The 12,880-nt window shown below is 39.6% G+C and overlaps 1 protein-coding gene across 1 annotated transcript in view; it reads right to left on the reverse strand.

Moving 5' to 3' along the window:
• ci (transcriptional activator cubitus interruptus) overlaps nucleotides 1-12,880 on the reverse strand; it is a 205,290-nt gene that overhangs the window by 21,109 nt on the left and 171,301 nt on the right. Inside the window, exons 2-4 of the mRNA XM_033473818.2 lie at nucleotides 12,398-12,651; nucleotides 10,690-10,779; nucleotides 2,018-2,215 (exon numbers count right to left, since the gene is read on the reverse strand). Coding sequence (XP_033329709.1) covers nucleotides 2,018-2,215; nucleotides 10,690-10,779; nucleotides 12,398-12,651 — 542 coding nt within the window. The remainder of the gene's footprint in view (nucleotides 1-2,017; nucleotides 2,216-10,689; nucleotides 10,780-12,397; nucleotides 12,652-12,880) is intronic.

Genomic DNA, 12,880 nt, shown 5'->3' on the forward strand with positions numbered 1-12,880 from the left:
ACGTCGCTCACGTGCAGCTGTTCGTATTTCCTGTCGATTCTCGTTGAACCAGGTGCAAATTTAGGAATTGATGTTCGAAATCTTCGTAACGAATCTGACACGATGTTACAATGCAACGGGTTAAGAACACGCAAAACAGATCCAAGAACACAGGACGCATTTTACGGCCGAGGGTTGAAGATGCTCGTCTTCGCGATCATTTCGCAGATCGCCATCTTGCGAACCCCGGAGTACGGATACCTGATTTCCTTACGGAGCTATTTGCCCGCCTCAAGGGGGCTGTTTACGAGGTTCATTTATTCGTCGCATAGTAGCGGCAATAACTCGGAAAATATGGCCGTTGCGCGGTAGTCGCATTAACAACTTCTGCCCGGGTACACGTATAATTACACGCGTATAATTCACGTATCGCGTATCCGCGCGCGCGAAACATTTACGATCCCGTCGAGATCCGATCGTGGCCGACGCCGCCGCAGCTGCCTCGCCATACTTGACGACGACGAGTTTACACGACGCCGAGCGTAATTACGTGCAATCAATCACCGAACGGTATACGTTCGGTGAAAACACACCGGTTAAACACCGCTGACTTACGTTTTCGGTGGATATGGTGCGCGGGTGATCTCTTAATTATGGGTTCGCCGCCCCGCGCGATTTACAGAGATATTTATTCGCGGTGTAAATCGCGCGGAACGTCTCTCTTCGGCGGCCCCCGACAACCGAGAACGAATAATTACGCGGGCACACGTGGTCCCACTTGTTCCACGTGGAATCGACGGGTCGATAGTTATGCATTGAGCCACCAGCAATCTGGTAAGTGAAACGCATCGCGATGCTATCAATGACGTTATTCAAATCGTATTTTTCCTACGTGAACATTTGAATAATATCGTGATTCATGTAATTGTTTCTTGCAGGGACAAAAAATTAATAGCCATCTGAAAAATTTTATATATCTTTAATACCTGAAATATTCATTTAATCCTTTCCACTGAAAGAACTTTCTTTGATCGCGTGCGAAAAGCTCGAATTTATTTTTATTCGCGAAGTAGTAACGCTTCAGAGGAAACATAAAATGATACAACATTTGACATAATTAGACTGTTTAATTCAAATTTGATCGCATTGCTACAAATTTTATAAAACAAAAATTCCTAATTTTGAAAATACCATAGTTATCGGCAGTTTTGTTATGCCTCTTGAGAGAAGACATTCGAGTACAAAGGGTTAGTTTTTGATGGTTTCAAATTTAGATTTACATAAACACGACGTATGAGTAATACGTATTTGAATGTATACACACCGAAGTTGTTTCGACAAGAACTCTATACGTCTATTTTAGTTGAGACATGTTAATTACAAGTTCAGTGAGCATTTCATTTGTTGATTTTGAATTAGACAAGGATTTCTCGTCTTGTCTTTTACATGTTGGTACTTCTACTAGTAGACTGTAAATCTTTATTATATCTTAGCAGCATTGTCTAGTTCGTAAAATAAAATTGAACATGTATATTAACAAAGGATATTCCTATTTTATTTTCATCTGAAAAAATCTTTTCATCTGCAAAATAAATCCTCATTTATGTTCATAGGAAAAGGTCTATGAAAATCGAGATTTCCATAAAGATTCGCAATGTATATTACATAAGTAATGAACTTTACAATATTTTTATAGTCATCATTGTATAAATGAAAGTTTATCTTTAAATGAGTGAAGGAATGGGTGTACTGGACTGTCTCTCAACTAAACTATCCTAATAATTGCCTTTCTTCGTGTGATTTCCTATTTTGCACACTTCTCTGACTGTACAAATAAAAAACATGCCAATCGTAAAGAGTTACAATTACGATTCTTGGTGACTCCGTGGAAATATCATTCGATCTGCATTTTTGTACCGTGGTTTGCTCAACACGGTTCAGATTACATTTAATTAGGTTTGTATGAGTGAATAATGCATCGAGTTCGAGCGAGGTGAAGACAGCGCGGCCAATAATGACGCATAAATAATTTACTTACCGGCAGAAAGATGACCGTAGCTGCCACTCGCGCTGCTGCTCCGGGATCCATTCACGATTGAGGCCAGGCTGTTCGGGCTGAATCTGATCATGCTGTCGATGTCGAAGCGGTCGGAATACGGAGAACTACTTAGCGCCCGTTTCCGGCTCGCTCGGATCGTCGAGGCACGCGGACTTCCTAGCCTCGATGACGCTGACACTGAAAATAAACCAGGAACACATTAGTTGAATTATTATTCTTCCGAGTTGGGAACTCGTTCTACATATCATCCGATAAATCATAATCTTGCGAGGGGTGCCCGCCGACTCGACGAACAATCCATTTTATGAAACTCGCCGCGGCACTCGACTATCGTGCCCAAACATGTCCTAGCAAAGATATCAACGCTCGGTTGATTTTTTTCACCAATTAGTTAATTACCACCACCTTCAATTAATAGGTTTTGACGAAAGAAATGTAGTAGACTTTATTGTAGGATTATCTCACAATATTTGACAGCAATATGAAGTTGTTTTTTTGAAATTTTACTTAATCATTATGTTCTTTAATGTATACGTTTCGATGAAAGAAACAGATGTATAGCCAATTTTATTGTTATTACTTTCACTTCAGAATTCTTGAAATTTGTTTTGGTATATTATGTAGTTTGCTGCGAAAGTACTTTTGCAGTTTCATTGTCTGACACATTATAGTGCGATACACGATTAAGTTTCTCTTTTTAGTTATTGTGTGTAGAGTGCTACGTTCTTTCATATTAACACTATGCTGTCCGCAGATCTTAGATATGATTCTTTTGTTTGACGCCGGCGTAATAGCTTGGAAATTTTAGATTTTAAAAAGAATTTCGAAGATGGCGGTAATATAAATTCCTAGAATTAAGATATGTCATCCAAGAATTTTCGTAATTAATTCTTAGTCAAATAAGCACAGTGCTATAGTTAGTTTGCTGCCTTTCAACACCCAAGAAATATAGTTCAAATGTTATTTGAGTTTTTGAAAATGGCACCATCAAGTGGCACCGGCATGCAACAGATAGTTTTTGCATGGCATCAGCGTGGTGCCACCGGACGGCATAGTGTTAATACGGTTTATTTTTATGTTACTAATTCTAAAATTACATTTGCAATCGTTTTCGATCATCTTTATTGTGTCAAATACATTTATATAAGCTTGTCAGAAAGTATCTACAGTATCTATTACTAAATCTGGGAAACAAGATATGTCTCTGTTTATAGAACATTTTAATCTTTACGTTGCAGAGATCGACCATATATTTGTTAAAATACTCGAAGTTTGAACGTCTTGCTCAAGGAAATGAACGAAGAGAAATGTTTCGCCATTAAATACCCTAAACTCCGTACGAGCACAAGAATGAAGAAAATCGTTATTCATAAAACTCCCGCATTGTTCATCGCAAGTTCACAATCCATCGTCAAGTACATATCTCGACAGATATTCGACTGAATGAATCGATGAAATTTTCGCAGTCTTTCTATCGCTTCGAGTCCACGATGTTTGTTATAAAAATAATAAAATCCCGCGCGATATTGTCCTCCGAAAATTTATCCGTAAAGATTGGAAATCGTACGAACGTATCGGCACAGCGCTGATAACAAACGCGAAATATATATCGAGTCGTGGTCGCCTCGCGCGAGCAACTGCGAAATTTCCATACAGAACGGCGCGGCGGTACGGCCGTAGGAACCAGTTCAATTAAGTGCTACGAATTCTTGCAAGCAGGTTGTATCCGGAGATATTTCCTCTTGCAGACGAGAATTTTAAAAAGTCTGGCTTTCGGTGCGCGATCGTAACCGGGTAAGTATTCAAAACTAACCAGGGAAGGCGATGGAAAAATGGGAAGAGGCACGGGGGGGACGATAAGAGCGACGAAGAAGGTCGGTTCTGCGGCCGGAACGTTTTAGCGGCGATTTGCCTGCGACCGCAGGCCAACGATGTAATATACAAACCACTTTCTTAAGCTCGTGGTGGCGGCTCGCTTGTACGAAGCATCGTTGGTTATATGGTGGCGGTTCTCCGGTTCCCCGCCTCTCTCCATTTCGCTTCCACCTCAATCGCCTCGATCCTCCGCGATCTTATTCGTTTTCTGCATTTTACCGCTTTTACGTAGACCCGTACTTTCTAGAATTTTCTCTGCGCCCTTTAATTAACTCTGTCGAGTCCCCGCGAGTTTCAGATTTATCTTCTAAGATCATCGAACGATTTTCACATCGCTGCGTTATTACACGGTTCTGCTACTGACAGTGCCCCGTTGATAAAACTAGATTCCTTCGTTTATCGCGTTCATCGAAGTTTAGGATTATGCCAGCATGAAACGTAGCATTTAATTGAATTGTGAAAACTGCAGGAGAATTCTCCCGTCTCTTGAAATCCGGATAAGAACGTCCGAATCTAGTCGTGCGAAGCGACTAAGATTATTCTCTGTCTTAAATAGAACGTGCATACAGTCGGCGGAAAAAGTATTCGTATCGTTTTTAAAACGGAATAACGTTTCTATAACTGGACCGAGCGATCTAAATATTTTTTAGATGCAAGAGGGATTTGTTCACTAGACAATGGCTGAAGAATTGTTTTCAATAATCGCAATTGCTTGGTATGATAGAACAATTAAAAAATGATGTTCTTTCAACTTTTTTATTTGAGACTATAACAATAATTTCGAATTTTTGTAGATATAGGTAGTATTTTGTAGATCTCGGTAACCTTTATACAAGGTGTACTATAATTATGTTAACACTCGGAAAGGATTGATTCCTGAGGTGATTTGAACTAACTTTTTCCTTAGCGAAAATGCAATCCGCGGCTTTGTCTGCGAGTTATTAACGAAAAATAGTGACCAATGAGAGGCGAGTTCGGCTAGCGCAACGAATTGTCGATGCCCAGTTCCGCTGATTGGTTCGGCCACCTCGCGCCAGTTGATCTCGCCTCTCATTGGTCAATGTTTTTCGTTAATAACTCGTAAACAAAGCCGCGGTTTGTATTTTCGCTAAGGAAAAAGTTACTTCAAATAACCTCAGGAATCACACCTTTCCGAGTGTTAACATAATTATGGGACACCCTGCATACATGCTGAAAAATTTAATGAGTTATTTGGAAACATTCAAATTCGTTTAACACGTTCTTTTTATTTCGTGTGCAGTCAAATTGATTTTGTGCAATATATTTTTCTATATATCGTGAGTCGCCACATTTAACTACTATTGACGGTCTGTGTGACCGCTATTAATTTCTCACTCATTCGTGCTGATAATATAATTGCAAGAAATATTGAAACAGGAACGTTTTTAACACACTTGCTTCTATTCAAACGGATTGCCCAAACTACACTTTTCTATTATCGATATGCAAAACAAAAACAATTGATCTCGATTTTCTATTCGACACTTTTGTGGTAATAATAGCGCAGTAAACATTAGCGGTTTATGAGTTTGCTTAAGTTTGAATAGGTGTAGTAGTGAAGGATTAATGGATTTTTATTACCAGATTGTAAATAAAATACCAAAGTGTAAACACGTTGGAAAATTTTCGAAACATTCCTACTTTCTTTTGTTAAAAATAATATATGTATCATCATGTACTGTATAATATGTCATAGATTTTCTTTGTAACTGTTCATATAATGCAGGAAATATAGAATGTAAAGTCGTGCACGGCCACGAACGCGAACGCGATTTAAAACTGAAAAATAAATGAATAAATAAAATATCCATGAACATCGGCAGTTTAATTATCAGCTTTCCAATCACGACAGCTCACTCTTCGACTGATCCGAGATTTCTACCGTGCCCTCCACGTTTTTTCCGCCGTTCCACGGCGTTCCAGTCTCCTTCAGACCATCTCCGTTTCAACTACCTCGCCGTTCTTCGGAGCTCCTCTATCTCCCCGTGTCGTCTCACACGGGCAACGCGATACAGAGAGCCACGAGGAGGTTCGAACCAGCTCTTTCTCCTCGGTTTCCACTCGGTTGATCGCTCGTTTGCGCACAACGGGTATAGAATTACTCGCGGTTGGGGCCCCGGTCTGTCTCCCTGCGCGTCGCGCGTACGAACGCGCTCCTTTATCCCATCGCCGGTTTATTAATTCGAGCACTGATCAAATTTACGGTGGTCAACAAGCGTACGGATGAGCAGGAGAGCGGGACAGATAGAGCGAAGGTAAAGGGGTAGAAAGGAGAAACGGTTGCCATGCGGTTTTTCCGCATGAGCTGAAACGTTTAGGGTTCCTTGGCGGTCTTCGTCGCTCGGCCGGCGGAGTGAAACCGACTTCGTTTCTCCCGCCACCGTCATCGTGTACTTTCGGGATTCTCGTTCTTGTCCCGTAATAAAGCTGGATTTACATTTATCGTGGCCTTTGTTGCGGTTTCTTGTAACTTTCCAGCTAACCCAAGCGTATCCGTCTGCGCTCGGCTGCGTTTTACGAGGAATCTTACGTTGCCTCTTTGATTCTTGAAACTTCGATAATGTGCAGCATTTAGTACCTATCGCGTTCTTTTTTTTCATATAATCATAATTGGGTTGGCAACTAAGTAATTGCCGATTTCAGTTATAGATATCTCTCACTCCCATTTTTATGATATCCGTAAATGTTATATTATAAAATTATTATTATTATTATTATGTTATTTTTTATTATCCATGAATGTTAGCAACTGGACAAATTGAATACAGCGGTCAAGGAAAACCGACCAGGATTGGTTAATCGTAAAGGTGTCATTTTCCACCAGGACAATGCTAGGCCGCACACGTCTTTGTCCAATTGGCAAAAATTGATGGATATTAGTTGGGAATTGATGTTACACCCACCATATAGCCCTGATCTCGCGCCATCGGATTACCACTTATTTCGATCCCTGGACAACTCCCTTCGTGGTAAAACTTTTAATGATGATGACGCTGTAAAATCTCACTTAACTCAGTTTTTGGCCGAAAAGGATCAGACTTTCTACGAGCGTGGAATTTTCAAGTTGTCAGAGAGGTGGCAGAAGGTCATCGAACAAAATGGAAAATACATTACAGATTAAACTTCATTCCAAGTAAAAAAATTTTTTATTTCATTGAACAAATCGGCAATTACTTAGTTGCCAAACCAATATTTAGAATCTCTTTATGTCTAAAATCTTGGAATATTTAGCTCAACTTAAATTGCAATTATTTAGAATATCATTATGCGCAAATTTATTTTAGAAAGTCTAAGTCAACATAAATTGTAATGTACTTGTAACTGAAAATTATTATTATCATCGCACGAATATTCTGCATTTTTTCATCAATTTCATAACAGATTTCTATCGACGTGAAGTTATATGATTGACACCGATTTGAATTCATTTGATAGCAAACGTGAATTAAGCAACATAAAATATACTTCTACCAATTAGAGGACCACCCGTCGCAAGACGAAATGAAAGTCAACGTGTTTCCTTCCTTTTTCGAGGATCCTCGCGCTCAAAAACCTCCTATGCAGCAATAAAGGATCGACGATGTGCAAATGTTTCCATTACCCGTTCCTAAGTGCGCAACGGTACGTGTATTCGTTCGAACGTGATTTCACGATGCACTTTTCCCACATTGAGTCGATCTTCTTATCTGCATGGTTGCACTGTTTATCTGTTGGCCTGCGCGTTGTGGAGTGAAAAAGAGGAGGACTCTTAATGAATATGCGAACGATTCTTGGCCGTCTCCCTCGCCTCACCTCCGAACGTCCTCGTGACCCACGACCCTCTGGGCTCTACACGTTCCATACGTTCCAATCCCCCCTCGCCCGTGCCCCTCGTGGGGCTAACATGGGATTGAGACATGTAAATTGGTGCAATCGGGCACTCCGATCGGCGCGGCTCATTCGACGCTGCTCACCGCATGCTACCGCGCTACAGGTCGTTTCAAACTACCGATTCGAAAGACTTCCTCTAGAATCCGTGATCTGAATCCTAGAACAATCGGCCGTCGAACGCAACTAATTTGCCTTGTCTTTTCAGGGCAACGAAACCAAACTTATCGAGATACTGCATAATTTTTATTACAAAACGTATAATTCACCAACCAAAGGAATAACAACAATTGTGAAACATAGAACGTGTAAAATAAACTGCCTACCATTTCGACGGATTTTGTTCTAGCTTAACACGTTCAATTTTTGTTGTTAGCCATCTCCGTTTTTGAATTATTCGATTAAAGGTGAGCCACTCGCTTTATGAACTGTTAAAGTAATTTAACAGCGTAGAATCCTATGAATAATGTAGAATAATTTAACACAGAATCCTACGAGCCACGACTTTAAATTATGCCATGCATAGAATTAACGTGACTATCTTATGTAATATTTATTTCTCTGTTTTTTTATATTTAAACCACGTTTGTAATAGAAGCGTAATCAGAATTAAAATAGCGAAAGGTCTAAATAAATTCAATCCTAGCATTCTTATAAAGCATACATATACTGCAACACAATGAACAACGTACAGCATTTTGCAAATAATTTAGACGCCATTGCAAGAGATCGATATTCCTTTCTTATTAACAGAATATGCTCTATTCAATATAAATATTAATCTTCGATTTAAATACAAAAAGTCTAGAACGAATCAAACTTTTTAATTTCTTGAACCATAGAAATAATCCAAAAAAAAAAGAAAAAAACGTAACGCGCTCCTCTGTTTAAACACTTCCTAGAAAATTAACAACTTTGGCGTTTGCTCGAACAGAAATTGTACGCAGACTCTGAACTACCTCTGCAGTATAGCAATTTGTCGAATCAACAATGTGAACAAAGAATTTTCCCGCAGGTAAATCGATCGAGAGCGCAGGGAGCAGAACAAAAACGGGAACCGAACGCGAACGCTGCGATGAAGAAACGTGGGAGGGGTAGGAGGAAGAAGAAGGAGGAGAAGATACGTGAGACAACCTGTAGGGTAGGCGCTAAGGTGTTAATGAGGTCGTGTCGCTCCGAGTCGATTCAATTATGCGGCGGTGGCGACTAACGAGGCCCCGTTTACCCTTTCAGTCGTCTTTTAGCTTCTCGGCCTCTTAACCGGTCGATCTCCTACCTGCTGCTAGTGCTACTACACCTACGGCTAGTCGCGTATACCGTAGATCAGGATCTTTCATTAGATTCACTTGTCGTCACCGAACGAAAAGAATCTCGAATTTTCGTTCGGCGAGCAACTGGTCATTTGCACAGTCGAAGGCACTTCGGAGACTTTGATTAAATCTTCTTAAAGTTCTCAATTTCAGGCGTCAGAGACATCGAAACTTAATGGTTCGAGCATTCGGAGCGACGATTGGCCAGACCAAATGATATTAGATTAGTAAGACATAAAATACTGCTCGTTTCATTTCATTTTCGAAGGAAGTTGCATGTTGGAATAATTTAGAGATCGGTTTATCGGTTACGATATAGTAAATTCTCCCTAATTTTCCTTCAGCTTGTAAACAAAAATGGACGATTTGGGAAGAGACGATACGATTATTCGAGCATCGCGGCTCATTTTTATAGTTAGGTTCGAATAATCGTATTTCCGCTTCACGAATTGTCCATTTTTGTTTACAAGTTGAAGAAAAATTAGGGAGAATTTTCTGTATAAAATAGATTCGTGAATTCTTGAAATAAATTATGGAAGACAGTTCATAGAATAAAATTTTCTCGCATTGTCAATCCTTCGCCATTTTCGTTTAAATTATCAAATTTCTTAGTTTTAGACTCAACTTAAATTGTAATAAGAACGGTTGTAATAAGAACAATATTTGTTCCGTTGTAATCCAATGGTCAAATGAAACAGATAAATCAACGAAGGAAGTGAACCTAACGTTTAATTATTATATTGCAAATTTCAATGTGTATTAATTTCACGTGTAATTATCATATTCAAATTCATCTTGAATACTGATTGGAACTGCGCCCACACCTTATTATCCACAATCGTGATTTTAATTCTTCAAAGATGGTTTTACATTTGAGGAAAATATCGAAGCCATTGTTCCAAACACGTTTCATAAAATTATTTGAAAAATACAGCACTTAACGCTTATTGTATTAGGTTAAAGAATAGATTCTGTTAAGCGAAATCAAATTATAACGAACGCGTATTTTTAAATTAATGACTGGTCGAGAAAGAAAATGATCCTCTCATGGAGGATTAATAGATCAGAGATCGATAGTCGGTCCCTTCACAGAAGCATCCAAGATTTCAAGCTCGAGCACGCACGGCGAAATCTCGGACCATCTATAATACTAAGAAGAAGAATCTGGTGTCAAATACCTTGGCTTCGATCGAGCACGATTCAATCATGATATTATTTCTACGTGACGTAATGCTACGTGTCGTAATCCATGCTGACGCAACAACGAGCAACTTTTTGTTAATCTCGCATGTTTGTTTTTACATAGTCGTGGACGAATTGTATATGGAGCTTCTTTAAAACGGAATAACTTTTTTGAACCAGGACCAAATGATATGAATTTTTCTGAGATGCTAGAAGGTCTAGTATTGCTAGATAATGCATAACAAATTTTTTGCAAAAATTGCAATTGGCTTGAACGACAAAAAAAGAAATTGAAATCACGTTTCAAAACTTTTTTACTTTCACATGCATTTGATCAGGATTGCGATACTCTAAAAATCGCATAGCTTTTAGCAAACAGAATTATTGAAGTCTTACCGTCAATTGAGAAAGGGAATTCCGTAGATGCAAGCGTACTCGCAGGTCCAGCAGCGTGTAGGAGGTACTCGGGCCCCAAACCACCCAGTCCTGAAAAATTGCAGAGGACATCGTTAGCAGTGACACGCACGGCCACAATGAAAAAAAATTCCATTCTCGAATAGAAAGCATCTGATCGCGTTTAGAACGGATCTAATGGATCGGATTCAAAGAACTCGTGCCTCAAAGAGATCCTTCCGCCGGAAATGCGGGCCCTATTCATAGAGCTTCTCGATCTTCAAGTGGAACAATAGGCTGGATCTCTTTCTACAGGAACTTGTTTTTTTTCGATCGGGAAGATAACGATGATATACGATAATGAAACATAGGAATTGAAATATGATTGCGTTTAAATAATGGTAGTCGGATATCTTTAGTCTGATTAACGAATCTCTACTTGTAAACGTGAGAAGAAAATGTTTTAAATACGATGCCCTGATTTTGTGTTGTGTACCTTTTAACGTCTATTTTCAGTGCATTCTTCGCTATGTTAGCTTATTTTGTTTTGCCATCGTAATTTCTTTTCATTGGTCATCGATCATATTGAAAAGATGTGAAGAATATGTTGAATTTTTTTTTAAAGGTATAAGAACCTGAAAGAATGGAAATTCAATATGTAAGTTGTTACTTTTTAATCAATTATTATTACTTTATAATCAAATATTAATTATCTAACTTGCATTATCTGCAAGATTTTTTCACATCAATATCACTGAACCTATACCGTTATCTGTGTGTGTAATAATCTCTAAAGTATTCCACGTATCTTCATCATCCCCAACTCGTTTTACTCGAATTTGTGCCTCTTGTTGCCCGACCGAACTAATAAATTTCCCATCGCCAGAGTGTGATTGATTAGATGTGAACTATTATGAGTGACGTGGGAATGAGTTTGATAATCAGGATGCGTGATGGCGTGAGAGTAGATGAATGCAAATATTGTGGTATCGTAGGGAATTTGATTTGAAGTGTGTGAATGACAATGAAGAACGAGTGTAGTACGAGTGTGAGAGAGTGAACAAAAGGAGCGAGAGTACGAGAGAGAGGGAGAGAGAGAGAGAGTGTTAAGAGAGTACATAGAAAGATATTAATTTTATACCTGTTATAATATTTTTTATATACTTTGTTACAAATACAGCAATCTCAGCTGACGCAAGACGGCCGAGCCAACAAGCTGTCGAAGCCCAGTTTCGCTGATTGGCTCGGCCGTTTAGCGCTAGGCGAGCTCACCCCTCATTGGTCAATGTTTTCCATTAGTAACTCGTAAACAAAGCCGCGGTTTGGATTTTCGCTAAGGAAAAAGTTACTTCAAATGATCTCGGCAATCATCCCTTTCCGGGTGTTAACATAATTATAGGATACCCTGTACGTACATTGTTTGATTGTGCCGTGATCCATTCACAAAAAGGTCGTAGAAAACACTCTTCTGTCACAGAACATTCCGTACAAACAATACCAAAAGTTCACTTTTAGTTGAAAAGTTAGAAAATTGGAAGACTGGATCGCACGTTCGTGCACCTAATAATAACGTTATAACCGAGAAAGCGATTTCAATGCCTGATCTTCCATACGTCGCTAGTATGAATAAATTTCAGTCTAAAAATTAGGCGATGCAGCCATTCACGGTCGTTCTAATTATCTCGGAACAAGTACAAGCCAAGGTAATTACCGTGTAACGAGGCGTTGGGACTGTGCGTGGAGGCCTGGAGCTGGTGGTAAAGGTGGTCCATGTAGTTGAGCCGATAGGCGGGATGCAGGGCCGTATGCTCCGAGAGGGGGTGACTTCTGCGGAGGAAATCGCCACCGGAAGTTCCGTTTCCAGCAGCCCCGCCACCTCCACTGCCGCCGCCACTGCCACCGCCACCACCGCCGCCACCGCCACCGGTGGCTGCACTGCCGATCGCCGTTGTGCTGCCTGACAATCTGAAAAAATTCATTCCTGTTAATACCCCAGCAAACATGACTAAGACGAACGAGAAGGTAGTTAGGTGACTACCGTTCGGTGAACCGCTCTGTATTTCTAGCCATTTATTATTCATGAAAGAGTACAAGGAAGAGTATAAAAATTTATAGAATTTATAAGAGTCAATAAATTGACTGATAGTAACCTGCAGAATGGAGATAAAAAAAAATTGTATATATATATAATAAA

This window comes from Megalopta genalis, chromosome 6, assembly GCF_051020955.1.
Source record: "Megalopta genalis isolate 19385.01 chromosome 6, iyMegGena1_principal, whole genome shotgun sequence".
Taxonomy (NCBI): Eukaryota; Metazoa; Arthropoda; class Insecta; order Hymenoptera; family Halictidae; genus Megalopta; species Megalopta genalis.